Here is a 25,745-nt window from a genome sequence, read left to right as displayed (position 1 = left end):
GGCATCTCATTAAAAAATATCCCAAATTCCCAGAAAAACAAAAAAGCATTCTGACTACTACATTAGTAGTTAGGAAATAGTTGACATCATTAGAAAAAAAAATATCCTCCTCTTTTCTACCGTAGGTATATAATTCAGATGTTGTTTATTCTGTTGTTGCTAGAGCTATTCATATATATAATATATGTATTTATTTATCGCGGACCCCCTGCAGTGCTTCCGTCTGCGGACCCCCGGTTGAACACCCTGGCTTAAAACATGGATGATGATAAGCCTATGAAATGTATAATATGCCACATTCCCTATAATGTCATCTAATATCTAATATAACATGTCTCAAGAGAATACCAGATTTACTTTAACTTCTTGAGCACTGATTTATTTCTTTTTTTACGTGTGGGGGAGGGGGATTTGGTGCATAAATAGGAGGGCTTATTGCCTGCTGTACCACGCGCTCATGTGACGGGACTATACAATACCATTCTCCGCTGGGACGAACGTGTACTTGGAAAAGTTTTACTCCTGAAAGTATGGCCAGATATAAGACCTGGCAGCTTGGTTGCTGTCTCTGTATTGGTTTATTGGGTGCTATACTATCCATTTGTCTCTGCATAGCCTTCGATGTATTTATCCACCGAGGATGCTCGGAGGACACCTTCAAGAAAGCGGCGGTTTCTGCGGATTCTCAACTTTGCTCAGAGATTGGCAGGTAAAGTAGAGTACGGTTGCTTTGCTTAGTTAGATACGCACTTAGAAAAAAGGGTTCCAAAACGGTTCTTCAGCTGTCCCCATTGGAGAATCATTTTTGGTTTCAAGTAGAACCCATTTTGGTTCCAGGTAGAACTCTTTTGGGTTCCATGTAGAACCCTTACTACATGGAACCGAAAAGGGTTCTTCCTGGAACCAAAATAGTTATTCAAAAGGTTATCCTATGGGGACAGCTGAAAAACCCTTTTAGGTTCGAGATAACACCTTTTTCTAAGAAGGTAAAGCTTGTGAGGATTTATTTTAAACATCTTATTTGAAGTTTTCACTGTTATCAATAGGAGTTTGATCTAAACAGGTGTTTGATGGTTCTGTAAAATGGCTCAACTGGTCTCTTTAGGCTACAGGTTCAAGCCATGTGCCTTATCCTGTACTGTACAACATAAATTGAAATGTCAATATTGCAGGAATACTCAATCTTTACTGCAGGGATTAGAATCTTTGTAGACTATTTATTTTCAACCGAGTCAAGGTGCAGTGAGATATAAAATGTAGACTAGTGAACAGTAAACGGATTAAGGGATTTGATAGGCTGTCATGGAGATTATGGGCTGAAGAACATTTCATTGAACCCAAGTGACTTGATTCAACTGTGACTGATCAGATCTATAGCTTTACTTGTATTACAAAAAACAAATCAAGTGTGCCAGTCAACGGCAATATCTGTAAATTCAGAAAATGTTGTCCGACAATAAACACTGTTATGTTTTTTTATCTGTGACTTTTCCCAAGTATTTTAAGCACACTGACATGTTTTGTGTATTCAATGGCTTGAGCTTTACATTCCTTCGATATAATCCCTAACTTGGCATTACCATTTTGTTAATGTGAGGGCTACCATGACCTTAAATAAGTAGCATCAAATCAAGCTTGAAGTCAGCTCCTCAAGCAACAGAAAATATTCAGCTTTGTTAGCTGAACAGGTAGTGGTAGAGCACACACCATGCTTTTCTGTGTTGAAGGTCATTATATGTCCCCTATTGGCCAGATGCATCCAGCGAGCAAATAATTACAGGAAAGAAAATTAGGAAAGGAAAGGAAGAAGGAAAGGAAACAAGGAAAGTGTGCTAGGAGAGGTGGAAATGAGCTAGGACAGGAAAGTAGATAAGGAAAAGGAAGCTTGAAAAGAAACGAGATAAGGAAATAGAGAGAAGGAGGAGAGGAAAGGGAGGTAGGGAAGTTGAAAAAGTTTGAGAACCCCTGCTTTAAAATGCTCTGGATAAATTATGTAAATGAGTTCTCATGTAGTGAGAACATGTAGTGATTAACCACAGCCAGTAAATGGCGATATTATAGGTTTTAGTTACAGGCTAGTTTTAGTGACAGGTTGCTGCGGGGCTGCAGCTAGATACTATTACTATCGGCTGCAAAAGTTGTCGCTCTTCAGCAATCCATTTCCTTCTTCAGTTGGGTGAAACTATCTTTATCCTTCGCAAACAATGAGACATGAAGACACTCTAGGGGTACAGATTACCCAACATGCACCACCTGACTGGAGGAGAGAGGATGTAAGGACCGTTATAGTTGGACATACTTCTGTCTGGTGGGACATTCCCACTGAATGTACATGTACAAACCAAACAAGCTGTGTGATGACACCGTGGCCTCAGATCGCCATACAGTCCCGTCTATTGTTGTTTAACAAAGAGAGGAAATGAGAAAGGACACAAGGCTTTTAATACCTGTGTCGTAGTATTTTTATGACCCTATTTTAATGTCCCGGAAAAGTCCCGCCAGACATCAATAAGGGGTCATGGCTTTCATCTGGATTCACTTAGTCAGTCTTTATCCTCGAAAGAGCCAGTGTTTTTATTGTTTTGTATGCTCAGTGTAAATGTAGGATCTGATTCATCAGTGAGCCCATGCCAAAAATGATGTTCCATTAACAGGAAATGGCGAGACAACAGTAGAAACAGATGTGAATGCTTCACTTGACCCTGTGTTCTTAGAAAGTCTTAAAGTTTTGAATTCTACTCCCATAGAAAGAGGTTATATAGGCATATTTGATTATTTTACTGGGTCCTCTTTGCTTTCTATCTGAAAGATAATGTTTTTTTTCATTCAATGAGCCCCAGGCAAATTCATCGGCTGGCAAATGTTTGTCATCCTCAGTGATTATGACCATCTTTAATGTAACCCTGATCAAACCTCTGATTTAAAATATCCATATGTAAAAAATAAATAAATAATAATAAATCCTCAAGCGACCAAAGTGAAAACAAGGACCCATATAAAAGTAACGTGTTAGATATGATGAGTGCTATTCAGAAATAGTCAGTTTCCTCTGTTAGCTGTGCTCTGACAGGTTGAGACATGGTGCATGGCCCAAACTTGCCTCTTGGCACGGGATTGGTCATTCTGACTTTCCCTTGAACATAACATAACTTAAGTTTCATTAAAATGACTCAACTACAGGAAGCTGTGACGTGTGTGTGCATGTGTGTGCATGTAGCCTTTGCGCACACGGTCAGTGTTATCCTGTCAAGTATTGTTTATAGTGGAGCATTGAAGTTATACTGTAATGCAGGGTTTCCCAAACTCTGTCCTCAGGACCCCAAGCGGTGCACGTTTTGGTTTTTGCCCTAGCACTACACAGCTAATCAACTAATCATCAAGCTTTGATCATTTAAATCAACTGTGTAGTGTGTCGTGGAAATTCTAACCAATAAGGAGAGACTTTATTTTTCCAAACAATCATACTTTAATATCGATTAATTATTACAATAATGAAGCTGGTGAACGAACCACCCGTAGGTGATTCGTCGAGAGCCCGATGATACAGGAAATGCTGATGTGTTATATAGCAGACCTAAAAATGACTTAGTCATGGCTCGTTCCACCCCTCGCCGGCAGACCAGGGCATCATAAGCTACCTTGTTTTCTTCTTGTGGCTGTGTGTATCGGGTGTGTGAGGTCATAGCGCACAAACAAGTGATAGCGTTGGTTCTGTTACTCCTCTCTGTTCAAGCCAGCCTCTGTTCACCTCATATCTCCACACAGAGTCAAAGTGGAAAAATGCCAGCTCCTTCTTACAAAACAGTGGAAATGTACAGGTTTAAGGCTCATACAGCGCATGTACATAACAAAGTTAACCATTAAGAAATATTAAATTCATTATTCATTACATTGTCTCTGCTAATCAAGCTTAAAAAGCTTATACAGGATTTTTCACCTTACAAGTGTTAGGGCAAAAACCAAAACATGCACCCCTTGGGGACCTGAGGACCGAGTTTGGGAAAAGCTGCTGTAATATGTGCTGTGTTTCCAGAGACATACTGCTACAAGGAGGGTCGGCAGTAGATGGGGCCATTGCAGCTCTGTTGTGCACCTCACTGGTCAACCCTCAGAGCATGGGCCTGGGAGGAGGCTCTATATTTACTGTTAGGGATACATTTGGTGAGTCTGTTCTTTACTGTTCTTTGCTTCTGTGTTACTGTACCGTGTACGGTTTAGCCAATAATGTTTGTGGTGGAATTGTGTGACCTCTACATCTCTTTATCAATCTATTCTCAGGTAAGGTGAAAACCTTCAGTTCGAGAGAGACTGTCCCACAGTTATTCAAAGCTGACCTGCTGAAGGGCTGTCCCACATCTGTCACATTTATCACAGGTAGGTAGACTTGCCAATTGATGGAGGAATGAATGAATGGATTGATGGAAGGATCAATATACAGTATGAATATGTAAACGTTGCATGACAACAACAACTGATTCAAATTCAAATTACTCCAAGACCACTAAAGTAGAAATGTCTTTTAGTATTTCTAACATCAAATGTGAACAAACCACAAGCCCATGTCTGTACCCCTTTCATTTTGCTCTCTGTCCTGGAGTGTGGCATCACATATCTCTTTTTGCTTGTGCTTTACACCTCTTCTGCCTCTGTGGCCCCTGGTAGGTAGTCAATGGATTGGCGTTCCTGGAGAGTTGCGTGGGTATGAGGTGGTTCACAGACAGTATGGGAAGCTGCCCTGGGCCAAGCTGTTTGAGCCCACCATTAGACTGGCCAGAGAGGGATTCCCTCTGCCGCCCTACCTGGGACGCCTCCTTAACTTCCCAATCATAGAAAACCTGGTGAAAGCAACATCACTCTGGTAGTACATCTCACACTGACACACAGGAACTCAAATGTGTTCCATTTGTTCTCATTCTAACCGTACTTCTACCTAAAACAGGCATTTTCCCAAATGAAAAGTCAACAAAGTTGTTTCAAGGTGCATGTATCTCAGTCAGAGAAGTCCAGATATCCTGTCCTATTACCCTAGCATTGAAGCTAATAATAAACGTCTTCTGCTGTAGTCTTTATCTGTTGGCTCAGACCAAGTTCTCATCCGTATGGTTGTGCGGTACTATACACAGACAGACTGCAGAGGCTTTCCTAAAGCCCAGCCCTGGGATTAACATCAAAGGAGGTTGTCTCCCCTCAGCTCCCCACTCTCCTCCCCTCTCTCCTCCTCTTACAGAACAGAAGTCTAAGCAGTAGCACAAGATCTGCATAGAGAAAGTGCCCTTGGCCCCCCAGCAGATGGACAGGGGGATTCACATATACTCAGGGATCATTTGAGATGCTAATGGGTTTCCACAAGCTGCTTAGGAAGGGAGATATTTATGAAATTAGGTGGTAAACAGATGTAACGTTTGTTGGCGGTAGCTACTTCTCTGTTCTATCTCTGTAATCCAGTGAAGTCGCGTAACATCCAAGTAATAGGCTATGGCATTGGCTACATGTGCATGTTTATGTTTGATCTCTTGTCTTTTCCCAGTTTATGGTTGCTATGGTATAATGAATGCATTCCCCTCCAGTGAGGTGTTCTGCCACAAGAACAAAACGGTGCTGGGCATGGGGGACATATTGAAGTTCCCTAAGCTGGCGGAAACCATGGAAACCATTGCAGAACAAGGAGCAGATGCCTTTTACACTGGCCAAATTGGACTTGACTTGATCCAAGATGTAAAAGCAGCAGGTGGGTGAGGTTTGTATGTGTAAATGAGAGAGAGCAAGAGAGAGAGAGAAGGAAAGAACAAACTATATCCCCCAAAAATGTATATGAAAACTCCAGCTTGTTATGTTTTCTTGTCTGGATTGCTCACATGGATAGACATACTTTGTTCCCCGTTATATTTTAGGTGGGACCCTAACCATGGAGGATCTGAAGTCATTCCAAGTCAGAGTGGAAGATGCCTGGACTGTTCCTCTGGGAGATTACCAGATGCACATCCCTCCACCTCCAGCAGGGGGAGCCATGCTTGCCTTTATTCTCAACATCATTAAAGGTGCATGATCAAATACTTTCTCAAGTCTTTCAACTCAAATCATCGTGGTAGCTCACAATCATTGAAGAGTTCCAAAATGTCCCTTCATCGGGTAGTAGAGATTTGAATGGCTGTTTGTAACCTTTCCCAGGGTTTCATTTCACCCCCAGGTCCATGGAGGGGGACCAGAAGGTCCTGACCTATCACTACTACATTGAGGCAGCTAAATTTGCTAAAGGACAGAGGAGACGCGTCCGCGATCCTGTCTTCAACCCTAAAAAAGTAAGGATCTGAGAAGAACTGCCTCTTTAAGTGTATTCTGTACTTTTCACCCACTAATATGTGAAATATTTTTTTTCATGTAGGATGCATCGTATATGAAGGACTCAGATTTTGCTGATCAGATCAGGGTATTGATCAGTAATAACCGTACCTATAACAACTCCTACTACAACATCACACCTTCCCCTGACCGCTTTGGGACCACACACGTGTCAGTCCTGGCTGAAGATGGATCTGCAGTCTCTGTCACAAGCACCATCAACCAAATGTGAACCTCTTCCCTCGCTGAGATAGAAAACATTGCAGAACAGTAGCTACGTCCCTCTAAATAGAACACTGTCTACTGTATTAGAACACAATCTCCTTCTAAATATGAATATGATGGCAGTCCTGACAGCAAACAAACCAGCTAACACTGCAGATTTTGGAGTTGTGTACTCTTCACTTGGCTAACAAAACAGTCTTTCTTTCTCTCCTCGTAGTTTTGGTGCAGCGATTTACTCTCCTAGAACAGGCATCATCCTTAACAACGAGCTGGCGGACTTCTGTTTTAGAGCAGAGAGCGTCAGTGCAGGTAGATTCAATGTTTTTAAATGAATGTATCACTTAGGCCTACCTGTCTAACCTCTAACTGGTATTCATGGGGTGATATCTTATTATATAAGTCTATGGGTGATATCTGTGTATATGATTATATCTAATTTCTCACAGGTGAACAACCTCCCTCTTCAATGGCTCCAGCTATACTGAGCTCCAGCTCTGGAAAAAATACCCTTGTAATTGGGGGATCAGGGGGCAGCATGATCACCACCGCCATGGCCCTGGTGAGTCTAGATTCAATTTCTACCAATTTCACAAGTCTGACTGTTCCTTCTCAACCCATTACCGTCTGAAAAACTGAGAAAGGGATCCATAGGGCCTCATCAACTCTCTCTCGCTCTCTTGCTCTCTTTCTTTCTTTCTTTCTCTCTCCTTTCAGTCAATCATGAACCACCTTTGGCTGGGGATGAGTTTGAAAGAGGCCATTGCTGCTCCTGTAGTGTTTGTTGACGGCAACAACAATGTGAACTTTGAGCCTGCCTTTGATAAGGTAATTCCCATGTTCGTATCCTCTCAGTAAACCAATGAAAATGACAGCCAAGGTCACTGCAATTGACTGCCTGAGAGCAGTGACCATTTGAGAAATGTAAGGAACTTGTATGTCGGCCCTGTATTAAAGAACATAAATGGTTAAAGAAAAGTGTGATAAATAAAAACAGATACCAATTTCATTTAAGGAGCAAAAAACGGACAGCTGTGCCATATAAATTGCAAAATAGTTGGGAAGAGATTTTCGATGTGCCCATTCCATGGCACATGGTTTATGAATTGATACGCAAAACAACGGCGGATTCAAAACTTTTAATTTTTCAATTTAAATTACTATACAAAATTCTTGCAACCAATAGAATGTTATATATATGGGGGATACAATCTTCCCAGCTCTGCAGATTCTGCTGTGAGGAGGCAGAGTCATTAGATCATTTATTTTGGTATTGTCCATATGTAGCTCGTTTTTGGTCATATGGCAAATAGAAATCCAAAATGGATGATGTTGAGAGATAGATGGGAGGGGTTGAATGGAGCTGAAGGGTGGGACTAATAACAAGATAACCAATGAAAACATACGGGGTCTGTAAAATGTATATAGGTTCAGAACTTTTGTGAAATAGCACAGTTACAAATAGAAATCAAACTGGATGGACATCAGAAATAGAGGAAGGACTAAAAACAAACAAAATATAACTATTGTAAAATAGATTGTGTCTGTAAAATGTGTATAAGATATATAAACTGAAGGTAGAAGCCTAAGTGTTTATTGGTTTACACCAATTGGGGGAAGGGTGGTAGGGTTTGCGGGGAATAATAAAGGTATATTCTAAAAAAAGTATGTATGTCTATATAGGTATGTGTATGTGTATATGTATGCATGCGTGTATGTAAAGTATATGGATATATATTTACCCCAAAATATATGGGGAATTGGAAATGATGCAGACAATTACATTGATGGGAGCAACATTTTCTCCCAATATTAAGCTGATCCACCCCTAAAAAAATGTTTTAAAAAAATGTACACTGAGTAAGTGTTGCTTCATCGCAATCAAACCATGACGTGGAATAGGTAAGGATTGCGAGTGGTGCTTGTTTTACTCTGACTAACTGTCTGTCTGTGCTTTCAGTCTGTGATAGAGGCCCTAAAAGTAATTGGACACAGAGTGACAGACTACCCATACTTCTTCAACGTGGTCAATGCTGTGGCCAAGGAGGACAGATGCATCACAGCCGTGTCAGACGGCAGGAAGCAGGGCAAAGCTGCTGGCTACTGACCAATAGAAAACAAGGACGTTAAGAGGTTACCAAGACCAGGTGTTCCCTTACTCAGGTCTACAGCCAAGTAGTGGGCCTCAGGACACTGCAGTAGATCCAAGGGGATCATCATTTTAGTGAGATGTATTTTTATAGTTCATTTATGTTTATATATTAACTATTTTTCTAAACCAACAGTCCAAGAGCCTTAAGAAGATTCAAATGTGCCACTTGACAAAATAGTTTGGCCTTTTTTGGGGCCTCTCACTTTGGCACTCAAATGGATGGAGTTTCACATTTTACAAAGTGCATACAGTACATGTTTGTTCTTGAGGACTTACTGTACAGTACACGTACAGTATAGTGAGGTCCTGAAGGAACTGACATGGGAACAGAAGGTCAGTACAGCCTGTCAGCCTGTGGTAACACAGGGCTCTTGCTGTGACCACAAGGACCTGTCAGATTCAGGCAGAACATGTAACAACACAATCCTCCAAGTTCATTTATTAGTCCTTCTCTGGAGTGTAGTAGCAATACTCTGAGACTCACACATTCACTAAGATAAAACAGGCTTTCTGCAGCCCCCTTTCGCAGTACATTGTAATAGAATCAACATCTGAAATAGCAAGTAAATCGGTTAGAGGGGCTGAATGAATACGGGTGCGATAGTGATAGTGTGCAATCTTACAAAAGCTATAATGGCACATATTACCAAAATGTGAAAAGTAATGTGCACTGATGTTGATACTGTGAGAGTACTGTGTTAGCTTTTTATGTATTTAATTGACCTCACCAGGGCCTGTTGTCACAAATGTACAGGTTTATATAAGTCCCCTCAAGGTCTATTAAAACTTCAACCAGTGTTAACTTTCAGCATGTTGTGTCTGAGACGAATACTAATTAGTTCTACTTTTTCTGTTTGCCCTAAAAGAGGTGAGAACAGCTTCCCCCCCCCCCCCCCCGACGGAGACAAAGGCAATAGTAATGAGATGTGTTTCAATAGTGGAGCTTATGAATGAGTAATGATCTCCGAAGTGGATCCTCCCAGGCGCTAGATGTGAATTATGAAAACATGCAAATCTGCTACCCAGTGTTAGGTGCTGGTGTCTGGTGTTCATGTGGGATCATTTGGAGTAAAGGAGCTCAGTCTTTGGTATGTGGCAGAGTGTTTCATCAGGTTTAGCTGAATGATAGTAAGGCTCTCGTGAATCAGACCATCTCGAACACTCGTGGAAATGCTTGACTAAAGCGTTAGTTAATAATCAACTCTCCAATACAGCGTATTCTCTGTCCAGGGCATGCCAAAGCTGTAAAATAGTTGCTGTAAAATAGTTGTTAAAAGCTTTGCCTTATAGTTTTGTCTCTGTTTTGTATCCTGCTCTCCAAACGTTTTAGTGCTTTATGTTCCTTTCCTTCCAATAATACATTGAGAGATGTGGTATGACCCTGTCAGAAGAGACAATATTATTGAGGTCATGTCATGAGTGTTTACTGAACTCTTGTTGGTGGGAAATGATTGTTAGAGTCATAAACTGTAGCTCTGCAGCACATGCTGTTCCCACTTTCACTTTGACCGTTGGCCATAGTATGTCACATAGACTATGTCCAAAACATGACGCTAAAGACAATAGACACAGGTTCAATATTTTCTAACAGACCTTGTCCCTTTTTGTTTGCTATATTTGGTCATAGAGTATATGGTCTATGTTATGCATTCACTATATCCCTGAGTGGCACTGAAAATAGTTTCAGGTTCGGTTTACATTAGCTTTCTTGTTATCCTCTATGCCATTATAACATAATGGTTTCATGTTTACTGTCCAAATAACATGCATCAAGTAAACACATGCAATATATAGTTTTTAAAAAAGTGTGGAAAAAAAGTTATGTAACACTTAGCCTTACAAGATAAACAATTATCATCAATAAATATGTTGTCATGGTATAGGCAATGTGATGCCGAAACGTTGGTGGTTTAGCCAATACATTTCTGGTAGCTTATACAGTGCTTTTGGAAAGTACTCAGACCCCTTGACTTTTTCCACATTTCTTAACGTAACAGCCTTATTCTAAAATGTATTAAATTGTTTTTTTCCCTCATCAATCTACACACAATACCCCATAATGACGAAGCAAAAACAGGTTTTTAGAAATGTTTGCAAATGTAAAAACTCAAATATCACATTTACATAAGTATTCAGACCCTTTACTCAGTACTTTGTTGAAGCACCTTTGGCAGTGATTACAGCCTTGAGTCTTCTTGGGTATGATGCTACAGTACAAGCTTGGCACACCTGTATTTGGGGAGTTTCTCCCATTCTTCTCTCAAGCTCTGTTAGGTTGGATGGGGAGTGTCACTGTACAGCTATTTTCAGGTCTCTTCAGAGATGTTCGATCGGGTTCAAGTCCAGGCTCTGGCTGGGCCACTCAGGGACATTCAGAGACTTATTCCGAAACCGCATTGTCTTGGCTGTGTGCTTAGTGTCGTTGTCCCGTTGGAAGGTGAACATTCGCACCAGTCTGAGCACTCTGGAGCAGGTTTTCATCAGGATCTCTCTGTACTTTGCTCTGTTCATCTTTCCCTCAATCCTGACGAGTCTCACAGTCCCTACCGCTGAAAAACATCCCCACAGTATGATGCTGCCACCAACATGCTTCAGCATAGGGATGGTGCCAGGTTTCCTCCAGATGTGACGCTTGGTATTCAGACCAAAGAGTTTAATCTTGGTTTCATCAGACCAGAGAATCTTGTTTCTCAAGGTCTGAGAGTCCTTTCGGTGACTTTTGGCAAACTCCAAGTGCTGCCATGAGCATTTTACTGAGGAGTGGCTTCCGTCTGGACACTACCATAAAGGCCTGATTGGTGGAGTGCTGCAGAGATGGTTGTCCTTCTGGAAGGTCCTCCCATATCCACAGAGGAACTCTGGAGCTCTGTCAGAGTGACCATCGGGTTCTTGGTAATCTCCCTGACCAACGCCTTTCTCCCCCGATTGCTCAGTTTGGCCGGGCGGCCAGCTCTAGGAAGTCTTGGTGGTTCAAAACTTCTTCCATTTAAGAATGATGGAGGCCACTGTATTCTTGGGAAACCTTTAATGCTGCAGAAATGTTTTGGTACCCTTCCCCAGATCTGTGCCTCATCACAATCCTGTCTCGGAGCTCTACGGACAATTCCTTCAACCTCATGGCTTTGTTTTTGCTCTGACATGCACTGTCAGCTGTGGGACCTTATATAGACAGGTGTGTGAATTTACCACAGATGGACTCCAATCAAGTTGTAGAAACATCTCAAGGATGATCAATGGAAACAGGATGCACCTGAACTCAATTTCGAGTCTTATAGCAAAGGGTCTGAATACTTTTGTAAATATGGTATTTCTGTTTTATTATGATTTATATAATCAATTTTAGAATAAGGCTGTGTGTGACTCTATGTATTAGTATAGCCTACATGGTGTATTTGACCAACATAAATTAACAAACGGCAAACAAACATTGCACTTTGCAGTCGTGTCATGAGAACAATTGAACCATGAAGTAAGCCCTCTTTTATTATTTGAAACTTTGTTTCTGTCTTCCTATGTTTTCATTGTTGGTCAGTGCTTATAAGATTGTTGCAGTCTTGTTAACATTACATCATAAAACTGTTATATGGGTATGGCTTGTGAATTATTCATCTTGAACCAATAGCATGTCTTCTCAAAAGCAACACAAATAATATACATTTTTCTTTACAGAATATAACATTTGGTTTAAGGCTAACAGTGATTATAATCATCTATTATCTCAAAATGAAAATCCTGACTGAAAATCCATGAAAGATTGCAGTGAAAGAAAAACATTGATATAGTGTTGGCACAGTTACTTTGAATAAGAAATATTGAGATGGTACAGATAGTACTGCATTGTAAAGCAGAGTGGAGGAGGACTGTGGAGAATGAATAGCTCTATCTCAGCATCTGGATCTCAGACTGAGGCACTGGAGGGATAGGAGACGTTGGAGGGTAGCTTCTCTCCACTTTCTTATGACACCAATGAGGGGAGAAAGGTGACCCTGGTTTACCAGAGAGGACTAAGGTCATACTGTAGGTCGTGGGTCTTTGCTGAGGTGACAGGAATCGGAATGTTTTTCTCTTGGTGTGTAATATAGTCTATAGAGTAGGGCCAGGACGATACCAGTATCTCCAAGCGGATTAACTTCTTCAGGAAAACAGCCCTAATGTTGGAAACAAACATCATTATGTTGTCATCCAGAGTCCGATGTATATGTTTTCCATCTACAGCACACAATATTTTACATACAGTACAGCAGGTTTTTAAAGGACCATGGAAAAAATATTGCGATACTGGTATTGTCACACCCCTATTGTAGAGGTGGCTTTCATCTGAATCAGAAGTCCAATCAGCCAGCCTGTCTGTTGGAGCAGAGGTGTGTGGTTTGCCTCAGTTCGTGGGAGCAGGGTTCTGTGGTTGGTCTCAGTACCCAGCAGCGTAGCCCTGTTTCCTGGGGTCGGATTCAGCATGGAGCCGGTCCCCCTGGCGCACCACTGCCTGAACCACAGCCCCTGTGGCTGTCAGGAACTCTGTCTCATGGTTCTTCAAAGCCAGACCTGCCATCACCTTCTGTAAGGAAAGCATACTCATTGTAACACTCCTTTTTATGCACTGTAGAGTATGTGAATTCACTGTCGTCAGTCATCTAACCCACCTCGTCAAACCCGGGCTCTCCCAGTGTGGTGTTTGGACTCAGCTGGTTGTGGATTCTGGGATCTGCCACAGCTTTCTTCAGGTCGTAGTTAAAGAACAGCGTGTTGAGAATCACCTGCAGAATGAACAGCCAACAATTCATTCACAGACGACAACTTGGTAGAATGCAAAGAAAGTATTAGAGTACTTTCACACAGCGATGAAAGGGCATTGTAGCCTGATGTACCGTGGCAGTTGCCGTGGTGATCTTTGTTCCTCCTGAGCCCCCCACCACCATCTTGACATTGTTGCTCCTCTTGTCAAAGAGAATGGCTGGACACATAGAAGACAAGGGCCTCTTACCTGGGGAGAGATAACAAGGCAGTTAGGCCCATCCTTACCGACCATCAAGTATCAATTTCTAGCTATTAGAGCCGGGTGGTGAACTGAAAAGTGTGGCGTCTGTACAGATGTAGCCCTTACCTGGTCTGATGAAGTTGTTTGGTGAAGGAGGCACTCCAAAGCCATTGGTGATGAGAGGGGAGCTGAAGTCATCCATCTCATTGTTGAGGAGGATTCCTGTAGATCGTGACATGACTTTGGAGCCAAAACTAGGGAGGAAATGGAAAAGAATGATTATGAGGACTAGCTCCAGTTCATTTTTCTAATCAAATGTTTAACTGGGACATGATTCCTACAATTGGTTTATGGTGCTGGTGGCTGCCACTGCACTCCCGTCCTCTGCCACCACAGACAGATGTGCTGTCCCGTGGTTCTCGGGGACAAAGTACTCCGGCTCATAGTAGTTCATGTGATGGGTGGTATCATCTGTAATCTTCTGACGGAGGGCATCGGCAAAGTAATCTGAGGTCATGTTGCGGATGAGCTGAAGAGGCGAGGGGACAGGAGAATGAGTCTCAAATCAATGCCCAATAATAAAAATAAGCATTTAGAACAGTCTAGAATGATGAAGCTGTACTGGTTTGCATTTACAGAAATTTCAACATAGCAGCTGTACAAATAGTCTCTTGGCAGACAGAAGTCCATTTCAATCAATAATCCAATCAACTCTCTTATATGAGCATATTTAATAAAAGGGCTTACCAAGAAAACAGGATTGTAACATTAAGTCCATAATGTTGCTTCATCTGTGATTAGGCTATTAGCTGACAAAATGTAGGCTACATTAAAAGTGCAATCCTTTTAATATAACCATGTGTTAGTGTGGGTTTTCAGTGAATGTATGTAAATCACGAAGCTCATCTGTATTTCCTTTGGTGCAGGAATAGGGGTTAAACTATGATTTTTCATTGTCCTCGTTTCTATAACGTTGCCATGATTTTTTGTGTCTCTCTGCCGCTGTTTTCACAGACACCCAAATATCACCTTTGTTTATTTTGATATAGCCTATTAATCAACGAGACACCTGATATTTGTTACTATTATTTTGTGTTATTATTAGCCATTGACACTGTTATGTTTAATTTCACGTTGCTGTGTCTCAATAGGCCACTAGGCTAAAAATAGGAGTTGAGTGCAATTGTTGGGTCAGTCACCTGTAACTGCTCATCCAATGGATTAAAGCTGAGAAAAATAAATCCCTGCCTTTTTTGTTGAGTGCTCCAACTCCTTTCTACTTCGAATTAGTCCTTTTGTAAGTTTTCCTTGGCAAGCCCTTTTGTTTGATTTTTTTACATTGTTGCCAAGCATCCCTCTTACCTTTTATTTATTTGCTGTAGCTCGGAGGCCTACCTGAAATCATATCCATATTAACTGTCTCCAATGAACATGAACTTATTGACCCATGACATTCCAACACATACAGTACTATGAGCCGTTGATTGAATATGATCAGTAAGTGATTGAGAGAACTATTGAATATAAACTCTGGGGAAGATGGGGGTGAGACTTACATCAGAGATGCTGAGGAAGTTTGGATCTCCCAGCATGCTTCGCTTGGCATAAGCAAATCGGAAGGCCTCGACCATGCGGTGGTACGTGAGGATCTTCTTCTCAGTGCTGGAGACACTGTCTGAGGTGAAGTTGTATCCTGAAAACAGTAACCAGTTCAACCATAGCCACCATCTTTACATTTATTAAACAATAATATGGTACATTCAATTTGATCAGGTGAAGTTGACATTCAAAGTGTTTTACTCTCAATATAAAAGTTCTGTTCATTCTGTTTCCCAGTTCCAGACTATCAGTGTTAGAACTGTTTTAGCTCACAGCCATAGAGGAGGAGAGGATGGGAAAAAATGAAAGAGAACTGTAACCAAATGGAATTGTTTGATGAATTTCAGCTGACAGGCAGTAGCAGAAGTCATAGAGAACTGTCAGGATGAAGGGCTTGAGCGGGCCCAGGCATGCCAGTGTTATGTGATTCCCCCACCACTCGTCTGTGTCCAATTAGAGGTAAATTGGTCAGATTAGTGTTTGCGGTAGAGGCAGAGAGTCACTGTAAATGGGGTGGCCAGGCAGAGGAGCCACAGGAAGAGACGGTTTAGTTTAATTAGGGAGTTTAAATACTCTGGAATAAAGTTTCCATCTAATCCCCTGACAGACACTGTCATATTATATAGCTACTGTACTGGGAACCAGCAGAGAGAGGGAGTCTGGAGGAAGTACTCTATTGACTAGATATCCAATAGACCCCGGGCATTAATGTGAAGCTGAAACAGAGCTGGGGATGAGAAGAGGAGATGTATTTCTACACCCCAATTACTGGTCAGTCAGCAGCACCACCACCGAACAGAAGGTGGTTATCTATCTGAATATGCATTGTCAAGAGAGAGACATGGAGCATACAGTAACAGGATGAGATAGACCAGGGCTGCTATAATGGTAATGAACAGTTCAGCATCATTTTCCGCAGTTAACAGTGCTGACGGAGCAACAGGCCTGCAGAGCAGAGCGCCTCGGGTGTGATGGCTCAGAAAACAATTATCTTTGGTTCTTAATTACTCCTATCTTGAGCAGCTGCCACATCTCTAATACATTTGTACTGTGGCACGAGAGTGACAGGCTGTCCAAATGTGACTGCAATATTTTTTCCAAACCTCCTTAAATAGAACTGCCACAATTTGATGTTGAATACAACTCTGTGTCATCAGATTGAAGGCTTACCATTCAGGATGTTGAGCATGAGGGACAGGACAGGGCCACTGGCTGGGGCGTTGGGCACATACATGATGTACTCCCCCACATTAGCATTGAGAGGACTCTCATCCAAAAAAGGCTTGTAGTTCTTTAGGTCATCCAGTGTGATGATACCATCTGAAACACATACCGGTAAACAGACACTGTTTCTGTTAAGATGTTCAGCCAGCAGACCCTGAATGAAATTCAATCAAAATTGCGGTTTGTTAATATTTGGCAGATATAAGGGAGAAGCCAACCTGCTGACTGAATGTCCCTCACAAGGTTCTCTGCCAGTGGGCCTTCATAAAAAGCATTAGGCCCCTCATTTGCTATTGTTTCATAGGTGTCAGCAAGTTTAGTAAAGGTGATGGTGTCGTTTTCCTTCAGGATGGCACCATTTTTGTCACAAAACACCTCACTTAAAGAGAGACCAAAAACAGAGATGTCAGAGACAACATATGAGACACTGAGCTCTCATGTTTGGGAATAAGGGCAAAAATCATCTTAAAAGGGGAGTATCTCCTCATGTGAAAACTTGACCCTCTGTACAGTAACTCAGATCACCACTCCATATTATGTCTCCCTTCTAGGCATTCTTACCATAAAGCTGTGTCACCAGTGATGGTTTTTCCGTTCTTGGAGATAGCAGTGGCCAATGCCCTGCCCAAAGGAAAGCCCTTCCGTGCCAACTGGATTGCAGGCTGGAACAGCTCTCTCCATGGCAATTTTCCATGGCGATCGTGTGCCAGCTCGTATCCACGGATCTCCCCTGGTATGGCGATGGACAACCCTCCTGCCAAACGTTACTGCCAAACATTACTGTCAAACGTTCCTGTACAACTCTTATCTCTGTATCTTTGACTCTATCGCAAGGCCATCACTCATCGTAAACGTACGCCTTTCATCCATTTTCTGGTGTTAGGTAACTGGTAAAACATTACCTTTCTTGGCTAACTGGGTGCTATTCCCAAACATGTTCTCTGTTGCGTTGGCGGGAGCCGTCTCCCTGGAATCAATGGTCTCTACCTTTCCTTTGAAGGAAGTCAAAATCATCTTTACAACGTCACACCAAGGTTTTACATTTCCTATTTTTAGTTCAGGCGTCATTGTTGGATTTGGTGACATCATTAAAGATAAATATGGTATAGTTTTAAGTCAAGGATTAGGGCTCTGACTGTACCAGTTTTGGCATCATAGATAGTGAAGAAGAGTCCTCCTCCAATGCCCATGCTGTGGGCGTTCATCAGCCCAACACACAGCAAGGCAGCAATAGATGCATCCACTGCAGAGCCACCTTTCTGCAATGTGTCTCTGAGATTTACAGACACACCCACGCAGAAAAAAGTTTATATTCAGTGGCCCTAGTTTGCATACAAATGCACTAGTTCATAAAGAAACAGCAGGCAGTTTACACAGACAGAATGAATTATCATGACAAAATGGGAAGGATTTGAGATGACGGATGAACATAAATAGACTCAGAAACAGGAGCCTATTTTTACGTTCAGACCAAGAAAAACTTGAGCCTGGTTTCTGCTATTAGGCCTGCTTGGAACAGCATGCTTTGAAACAGGTATGTTTGTGTCTGGATGTCTACAAAAACATTTACATGAGTAATTTGTTGGTGTGGAAATGTTTGAGACTGGTACTGTATATACTGTATGTGTTTGTGTGAGAGTTCTTACCTGCCGATTTCTGAGCATGGGCCAGCATCAGCTGCCACGGCAGCCCTGGAGTAGGAATGGTCATTTGAGGTCGACCTGCTCCCCAGCCCAAAGAATACACCCACAAAGGTGCTCACTGCAGCCACCAGCAGCACCACCAGACCCGTCACTATGGACTTATGGACCATATTTCTGTCAGGGAAACACAGGACATCATATTACAGTCAATCTCAATTGAAGGGAGTTATATAAACACATAAAAACACCCCCACACAAATGTACTCTCAAAATTGCAAAACACATGAGCAAAGGCAAAAGACAGTGCATCACAACTGTACAGTGTGAGTTGTTGATCAATTCTTACACTCTGTTCAAATATGAAACCATGCCATTACTACTCACCTCACTCCTCACTGACACAAATGACTGATGATTGGCTAAAATGCATTTATAATAATAAGATTGTGGTAGCTTTTTTGTTGGACTTCAGTGCAGCTTTTGATATTATTGATCATAACCTATTGCTGAAAACACTTAAGCGTTATGGATTTACATCCTCTGCCTTATCATGTATTGAGAATGAACTATCTAACAGAGCACATAGGGTTTTCGTTAATGGAAGCCTCTCTAATGTAATTTCAGTTGAGTGTGGTGTACCGCATGGCAGCAGGCTTGGGCCATTATTGTTTTTCTGTTTTTACTAATGACCTTCTGCTGACCTTGAATAAAGCCAGTGTGTCTATGTACACTGACAACTTAACAGCATACATGTCGGCTACGACATTAAAATAAATAATTATTTAACTAAATATTTGATCAAATTTGATTCTGACCTTGGGCAATGCTAATAACAAGCTTTGACATAAAATAAGAAAGTTATACATATTCATATTAAACAGTCACACAGATGTGCCATTGGTGAGAGGGTAGTCTCTACCTTTTAAAAGGAAGTTTTTTTTATCAAGCTGGTTGGAAATTTAACATCAGATAAGAGCCTTTTGATGTACTTATTGAGAATTTTCCAGAGCTTTTTTTATTTTTTAACCTTTATTTAACTAAGCAAGTCAGTTAAGAACAAATTCTTATTTACAACAACAGCCTAGGAACAGTGGGTTAATTTCTTTGTTCAGGGACAGAACAACAGATTTTTACCTTGTCAGCTCGGGATTCGATCTAGCAACCTTTCGGTTACTGGTCCAACGCTCTAGCCACTAGGCTACCTGCCGCCACAGCTTGCACTGTACTGTATAGATATTGGACATACAGTGCATTCGGAAAGTATTCAGACACTTCCCTTTATCCATATTTTGTTACGTTACAGCCTAATTCTAAAATGGATTAAAAAAAATCCCTCATCAATCTACACACAATACCCCATAAAGACAAAGCGAAAAGTTGTTTTATTTTATTTTTTTATTTTATACAGTAATTACACAAATATTCAGACACTGTGCTATGAGACTTGAAATTAAGCTCATGTGCATCCTGTTTCCATTGGTCATCCTTAAGATGTTTCTACAACTTGATTGGAGTCCACCTGTGGTAAGTTCAATTGATTGGACATGATTTGGAAAGGCACACACCTGTCTTTATAAGGTCCCACAGTTGACAGTGCACGCCAGAGCAAAAAACAAGCTATGAGGTTGAAGGAATTGACCGTAGAGCTCAAAGACAGGATTCTGTCGATGCACAGATCTGGGGAAGGGTACCAAAATGGATTGAATGGTCCCCTAGAACACAGTGGCCTCAATCATTCTTAAATGGAAGAAGTTTGGAACCACCAAGACTCTTCCTAGAGCTGGCCGCCCGGCCAAACTGAGCAAACAAGGGAGAAGAGCCTTCGTCAGGGAGGTGACCAAGAACCCGATGGTCACTCTGACAGGGCTCCAGAGTTCCTCTGTGGATATGGGAGAACCTTCTAGAAGGACAACCATCACTGCAGCACTCCACCAATCAGGCCTTTACGGTACAGTGTCCAGACGGAGGCCACTCCTCAGTAAAAGGCACATGACAGCTCGCTTGGAGTTTGCCAAAAGGCACCTAAAGGACTCTCAGACCTTGAGAAACAAGATTCTCTGGTCTGATGAAACCAAGATTGAACTCTTTTTCCTTACTGCCAAGTGTCACATCTAGAGGAAACCTGGCACCATCCCTACGGTGAAGCATGGTGGTGGCAGCATTATGCTGTCGTGATGTTTTTCAGAGGAAGGCACTAGGAGTCTAGTCAGGATCGAGGTAAAGATAAACGAAACAAAGTACAGAGAGATCCTTGAATAAAACCTGCTCCAGAGTGCTCAGGACCTCAGACTGGGGTGAAGGTTCACCTTCCAACAGGACTACGACACTAAGCACACAGACAAGACAATGCAGGAGTGGCTTCAGGACAAGTCTCTGAATGTCCTTGAGTGACCCAGCCAGAGCCCGGACTTGAACCCGAACATCTCTGGGGAGACCTGAAAATAGCTGTGCAGCGACGTTCCCCATGCAACCTGACAGAGCTTGAGAGGATCTGCAAAGAATAATAGGAGAAACTCCCCAAATACAGGTGTGCCAAGCTTGTAGCATCATACCCAAGAAGACTCTAGGCTGTAATCACTGCCAAAGGTGCTTCAACAAAGTACTGAGTAAAGGGTCTGAATACTTATGTAAATGTGATATTTCATTATTATTATTTTTTTACGTTTGCCACCATTTCTAAAAACCTGTTTTTTCATTTGTCATTATGGGTTATTGTGTGTAGATTGAAGTGGGAAAAAATGATTTAATCAATTTCAGAATAAGGCTGTAATGTAACAAAATGTGGAAAAAGTCAAGGGGTCTGAATACTTTTGGAATGCACTGTACAGTACTGCATAGAGCTGCAACAATTTCTTGACGGCAGCAACTTCTTGATTTTAGAAGTCTTTACTTTAGTATCTGAAACCATCTCCAAATGAATTTCTTGGTGTTCCATACGTCAAAATCTTACAGTCCTCTCTTTGATGCTCTTTCCATGACGAAGACTGACCAGGTGAATCTAAGTGAAAGCTATGATCCCTTATTGATGTCACTTGTTAAATCCACTTCAAACACTGCAGATGAAGGGGACGAGACAGGCTAAAGAAGTATTTTCAAGCCTTGAGACAATTGAGACATGGATTGTGTATGTGTGTCATTCAGAGGGTGAAAAAGATGTAAGCACCTTTCAACAGGGTATGGTAATAGGTGCCAGGCACACCGGTTTGATTGTGTCAAGAACAGCAACGCTGCTGGGGTTTTCAATCTCAACAGTTTCCCATGTGCATCTAGAATGGTCCACCATCCAAAGGACATCCAGGCAACTTGACACAACTGTGGAAAGTATTGGAGTCAACATAGGCCAGCATCCCTATGGAACGCTTTTGACACCTTGAGAGTCCATGCCCCGACAAATTGAGGAAGGTGTTTTGTACACTTCGTGTAAGTAATAACAGCAGAGAGAATAAGTAGGCCAAAGTAAAATGAGAAAAAACAGGCACTCTTCAAGTGTGACTATTACAAATCCACCAGTCATAACCCACACTATACAAGACTGACCAACAAGAGATTAGATTATAAAAAATTAAGAATAGCTTTGTTCTGTGCCCATTCAGTAACACATCTAATTTTTGGTGTGGTTTATTGTGTTTCTCTTTGTGTTTGAAGAAGCACTTTCGAATTGCGAATAAAAACATTTTTATTGATTTATATTATTTGAATTAGCAGCATGTGATAAGCATTTTTCTTTATTTTAATTTTATAAGCAACATGTAATAAACAACATTTATGGGGAATATGTGTGTCTGTGTTGAATACAGAGCAGATTTGATACTTTAACAACAACAGTCGATGAAAATGATATGCTCTTTATCGCTGAATCAACACCCCAGTGTGTCAGCACCCTAGTGTGTCACATTCATCAGTAGATACTAGCACCAGGTGTAGGTGAGCTACTGTTGAATATAGAATGATAAATTCACATACAGACACATCTCAGCTTCAGTGGGCAACACTGAACAGTCACCCACGCACCAAACTGCCCATCTAGTGTTGCCAAAAGATATGACCCGTTCTAGCTGACCATAACTCTCTCACCATTGCACATGATCTCAACTCACATACACAACCCCCATAGTTAAATACTGTCATCTACAATGCTTTAAATAACATAGAAACACATTATGTTTTCAAACCCTTTTTATTTGACAAATGTCATATCATAAGCTACCAATTACCCATCATTGTTAAGGAACAATATTTCCACTGAGATGCAGACTTTTTACAAGGACTGACTGACACTATTAGCTATTTAGTTAAGGACATTTGGTAAATATATTGACACTGAATCATTTATTGACTTGACTGTTTCCCAGTAACAGAGAGACCTGTTAATTGTTAGAAAAGCGCGGACGTGTTGCCTGCATCAAATCCTACCTCACTGCAGAACTGTAGCTACAATATATGTGAGCACACTGTAATGCAGCACATCCCTCTCTGTGAAGCATGTGCTGCCTGCGGCCAACAAAATTAAACCAGCAACACAAAAGACTGGAATTTCTCAGCCAGATAATACCTCCTTTCAGTGCTATGTATTTACTGCCATGCAAATTCCTCAGCCTTCAAAGCAACAGCGTTCAATGCGTGTAACATCTCTGGACACTTCCTTTAGCTTATGCAGCACAGGTGCAGTTGATGAAAATACACAAACCAATCAGACTGAATTATTCCCTGTCCTCACTCTTTACAGCATTTTTGTTGTTGTTGTTGTTCCATCGATTGAGCTGTCCATCACCCAAATAGTAAAAGATCAGATCCTTCTCTTACCTTGGTGTCTCTCAGGCCTCTGGAACAGACTGGTTGCCAGTGGGTTTCTCACAGTCCTCTGAGCAAGTTTGAGCAGTACATAGCACCATGTAGGCAATAGCTCTCAATGTGTAACTATTACAATGCCATTAAACATTAACCTACGCCTCCATAAAAGCACCTCATCGGTGGTACTGTGGCAAAAGCAGACAGGAACATTCAGAAAATTCACCTCTCTTATGAGGGAATTCATTTACAAATTAACATCAACATAAAACCATCTAAGATGCCGTTTTGTTGCCCCAGAGACTGGATGTCCGGACCAATAGGACAAATTATCTCTTTAACAAATAGACTGCTCTTGTGCATAGCTACCCACATGAAAGATTAACCACATGAAGCAAAATGGTTGTTGGAGATGAATTCAAACAGGTTAACTGCCATGATTTGAATGTGAAATGTGCTTCTAGAAGCACTATCTTTTAGCACATTACCTATGCAGCATTCTACCACATGAAAAGGCATAGCAGTGTGGTACAATGCTTGTAGATCTCTTCTCTTATAGTTTTTTTCTGAGAACAACACAGCTGGATTGGTTTTAATGTTTAAGTTCAATGGGTGCAACAAAGGTTGAGATGGTATAAAAATCTTTAATAACACTACTATATTGCTGAGTTTTATAGATTCTTCATTTTATTCATTCGAGAATGACATGACATCACCTCATTTCACAACAGAATTGTGGTTTTATTTCTTCTTGACACGTAGAATATATTATACAGTAACTGCGTAATTGATTTTCTCTTTAGGTTTAACTCGCCTATTAAATGTGATTACCAATAGTTAGTTAAATTCATTTACTTTTACATATTGACTGCATGGGAGTCTCATTCCCAGCCTGATTCACGGCTCATAATAAACATTCATTTATATTATGTGAGTATGTAATACTCTGGAAATACCCAGATAGCTAAATAAAAAGGTTGGTGAGAAAGAGAGTGAGCTAGAGAGAGAGAAAGAATCTGAAAAAAATCTGCATTGTAGGTCTGTAAGACAATATATAAAAAACAGAGAACGGAGAATGGAGCGGAAGACACATTTTCGATTTGGGTTATTTGGTAACCCAGCGCTGGGTAAATTATGGACAGAACACACGCTGGTTCTTTTTATGTGTTGGGGTTGCTTGGATTACCCAAACGGTTAATTTAAAACCAACAGTTTTTTTTTTACCATCAGTCGACCCAGCAGCTAGGTCTTTTTTAATGTAATCAATCGGTTATTTCAGGGGGCATGGCCTAGTAGGGGCGTGGCTGTCACATTATTATTTTTGGCCACCCGTAAGAGTAAATGTCATTCCTGTTAATCATTTTAAAGGTGCTACATGTAGAATCTCTCTTAATTTCTCCCCTTTATGGAAGCTAGGTGAATTGCAACAGCACTAGGCTACTTTCAAAACAAATCTCCCCCTAGTCCGCATCTCATTTCCCCGTAATATAGTGGAGACTCATGCTTGAGCCTTTTACTTTCGGTTTTGTTCCACCAGCTTCAAACAGCTGTTAAAACTATATTTGTTGTTATTGAAAATATATTTCACAGCTATTTAGATGATACAATGATTCCCTACACTATTCAGTGATTGTTTTCTCACCAGGAAATTAGTGATTTCTACATTGGACACTCAACCTAATTTCCACTGGATAACACAGCCACAAAGTCAAAACAGCTTTTCCATTTTGACAACAGATGCCGTGCCGGCGGGAGAACTCAATAGGCAAATATCACAACCAATCACAACACTGGCAGGTAAGTAATACCGTGAAACACTATAATTCCACTCTTACTGCAGATATATTATGGACATTTTCTGAAAATACAATGCAAAATGTAATATATCCTATATGTAGAACCTTTAAGTTTGTACACTGCAAATTTCAATTTTCCTTTAATATTTTTGCACATAACATATTATAATATAACATTCATAACATTATTATTTACATATCCCAACATTGGGATATGCATAGGCTCCTGGGGCCCGATTCAGAATTAGGAAACGTACGCATTTCCTATTCACTTCTTTCCTATGCACTTCTCAGTAGTTGGTATTCAGACTTACCTTAGGCAGGTGCGTAATGGGCTTTGCAGACATGGTTCCCTTGCGTGCGCTGAATAAACCCTCCCACTTGCTGGCCAACAGATTTTCTTGTGGAGTTTTTATTCAATAGGGTTTTCACAACATTTATCTAAAGCCATCCCTTTGAATTTGGTGTACCTTTAATTAGAATTTTCTCACCAGACTCACTAGAATATATGGAGAGAACGGTTCAGAATTCAAGGATCAGTGAAAGAAAGCCATCTAAATATATGCATATTCGTCTCCGTTTCAGCATTTCAGCATTTGGGCAAATTTCAGGGTTAGGAAAGTTAGTATGAATCATAAAATAATTGTTTGGAGAGCCTTTGCTAATGACATATATTGATGAATCAAATATATTGATGAATCAAATATACAGTGGTTTGATTCATCTTGAAAGTTGCCATATTCAAGTTTAATCCATTAAATATTGTAAGGTGGAAAAAAGAGTACAATAGGGGTTTAACCATAGTCCTATAAATCTGGTGTCCTGTGTGATTTTATGTATGCTCCCTCTAATTCTCCCATCTCTCTCTCTCTCTCTCTCTCTCTCTCTCTCTCTCCCGGAGGACCTGAGCCCCAGGACCATGCTTCAGGACTACCTGAACTGACGACTCTTGGCTGTCCCCGTCCCCAGTCCACCTGGTCATGCTGCTTTCTGCTGTTCGAAACCTG

General features: G+C 41.1%; 2 protein-coding genes across 2 annotated transcripts; one reads left to right on the top strand and one right to left on the bottom strand.

The window, feature by feature from the left end:
* Positions 1-411: 411 nt before the first annotated feature.
* Positions 412-10,609, top strand: ggt5b (gamma-glutamyltransferase 5b). The gene is made up of 12 exons (XM_029709116.1): positions 412-709; positions 4,034-4,161; positions 4,279-4,374; positions 4,663-4,858; positions 5,568-5,728; positions 5,892-6,038; positions 6,169-6,299; positions 6,383-6,567; positions 6,782-6,873; positions 7,011-7,123; positions 7,279-7,389; positions 8,522-10,609. Exons 1-12 carry the CDS (start codon positions 531-533, stop codon positions 8,666-8,668), a joined length of 1,686 nt encoding a protein of 561 aa, XP_029564976.1. The 5' UTR covers positions 412-530; the 3' UTR covers positions 8,669-10,609.
* Positions 10,610-13,121: 2,512 nt separating this feature from the next.
* On the bottom strand, positions 13,122-23,057 carry ggt1b (gamma-glutamyltransferase 1b). The gene is made up of 13 exons (XM_029709115.1): positions 22,958-23,057; positions 18,158-18,328; positions 17,653-17,783; positions 17,414-17,503; positions 17,073-17,265; positions 16,730-16,890; positions 16,458-16,607; positions 15,245-15,381; positions 14,030-14,217; positions 13,815-13,942; positions 13,579-13,694; positions 13,354-13,467; positions 13,122-13,268 (listed from the first exon to the last, which is right to left on the bottom strand). The coding sequence occupies exons 2-13, from the start codon at positions 18,322-18,324 to the stop codon at positions 13,122-13,124; spliced, it is 1,722 nt and encodes a 573-aa protein (XP_029564975.1). The 5' UTR covers positions 18,325-18,328; positions 22,958-23,057.
* Between the last annotated feature and the right edge of the window lie 2,688 nt (positions 23,058-25,745).

Source organism: Salmo trutta, chromosome 23 (genome assembly GCF_901001165.1).
Source record: "Salmo trutta chromosome 23, fSalTru1.1, whole genome shotgun sequence".
In the NCBI taxonomy this organism is placed as follows: domain Eukaryota; kingdom Metazoa; phylum Chordata; class Actinopteri; order Salmoniformes; family Salmonidae; genus Salmo; species Salmo trutta.
Note: the sequence above shows the minus strand (reverse complement) of the source record. Positions and strands in the feature narration are given on the sequence as shown.

What these genes read in the sequence shown, in the direction of transcription:
- ggt1b (XM_029709115.1), bottom strand. Translation starts at nt 18,324, where the DNA reads ATGGTCCATAAGTCCATAGTGACGGGTCTGGTGGTGCTGCTGGTGGCT. An exon ending in ACTGGTGACACAGCTTTATG is followed by an intron (nt 16,891 to 17,072) that starts GTAAGAATGCCT and finishes TCTCTCTTTAAG; the next exon opens with TGAGGTGTTTTGTGACAAAA. An exon ending in ACTTCCTCAGCATCTCTGAT is followed by an intron (nt 14,218 to 15,244) that starts GTAAGTCTCACC and finishes TCGCCTCTTCAG; the next exon opens with CTCATCCGCAACATGACCTC.
- ggt5b (XM_029709116.1), top strand. Translation starts at nt 531, where the DNA reads ATGGCCAGATATAAGACCTGGCAGCTTGGTTGCTGTCTCTGTATTGGT. An exon ending in AGCAGAGAGCGTCAGTGCAG is followed by an intron (nt 6,874 to 7,010) that starts GTAGATTCAATG and finishes AATTTCTCACAG; the next exon opens with GTGAACAACCTCCCTCTTCA. An exon ending in TTGAGCCTGCCTTTGATAAG is followed by an intron (nt 7,390 to 8,521) that starts GTAATTCCCATG and finishes CTGTGCTTTCAG; the next exon opens with TCTGTGATAGAGGCCCTAAA.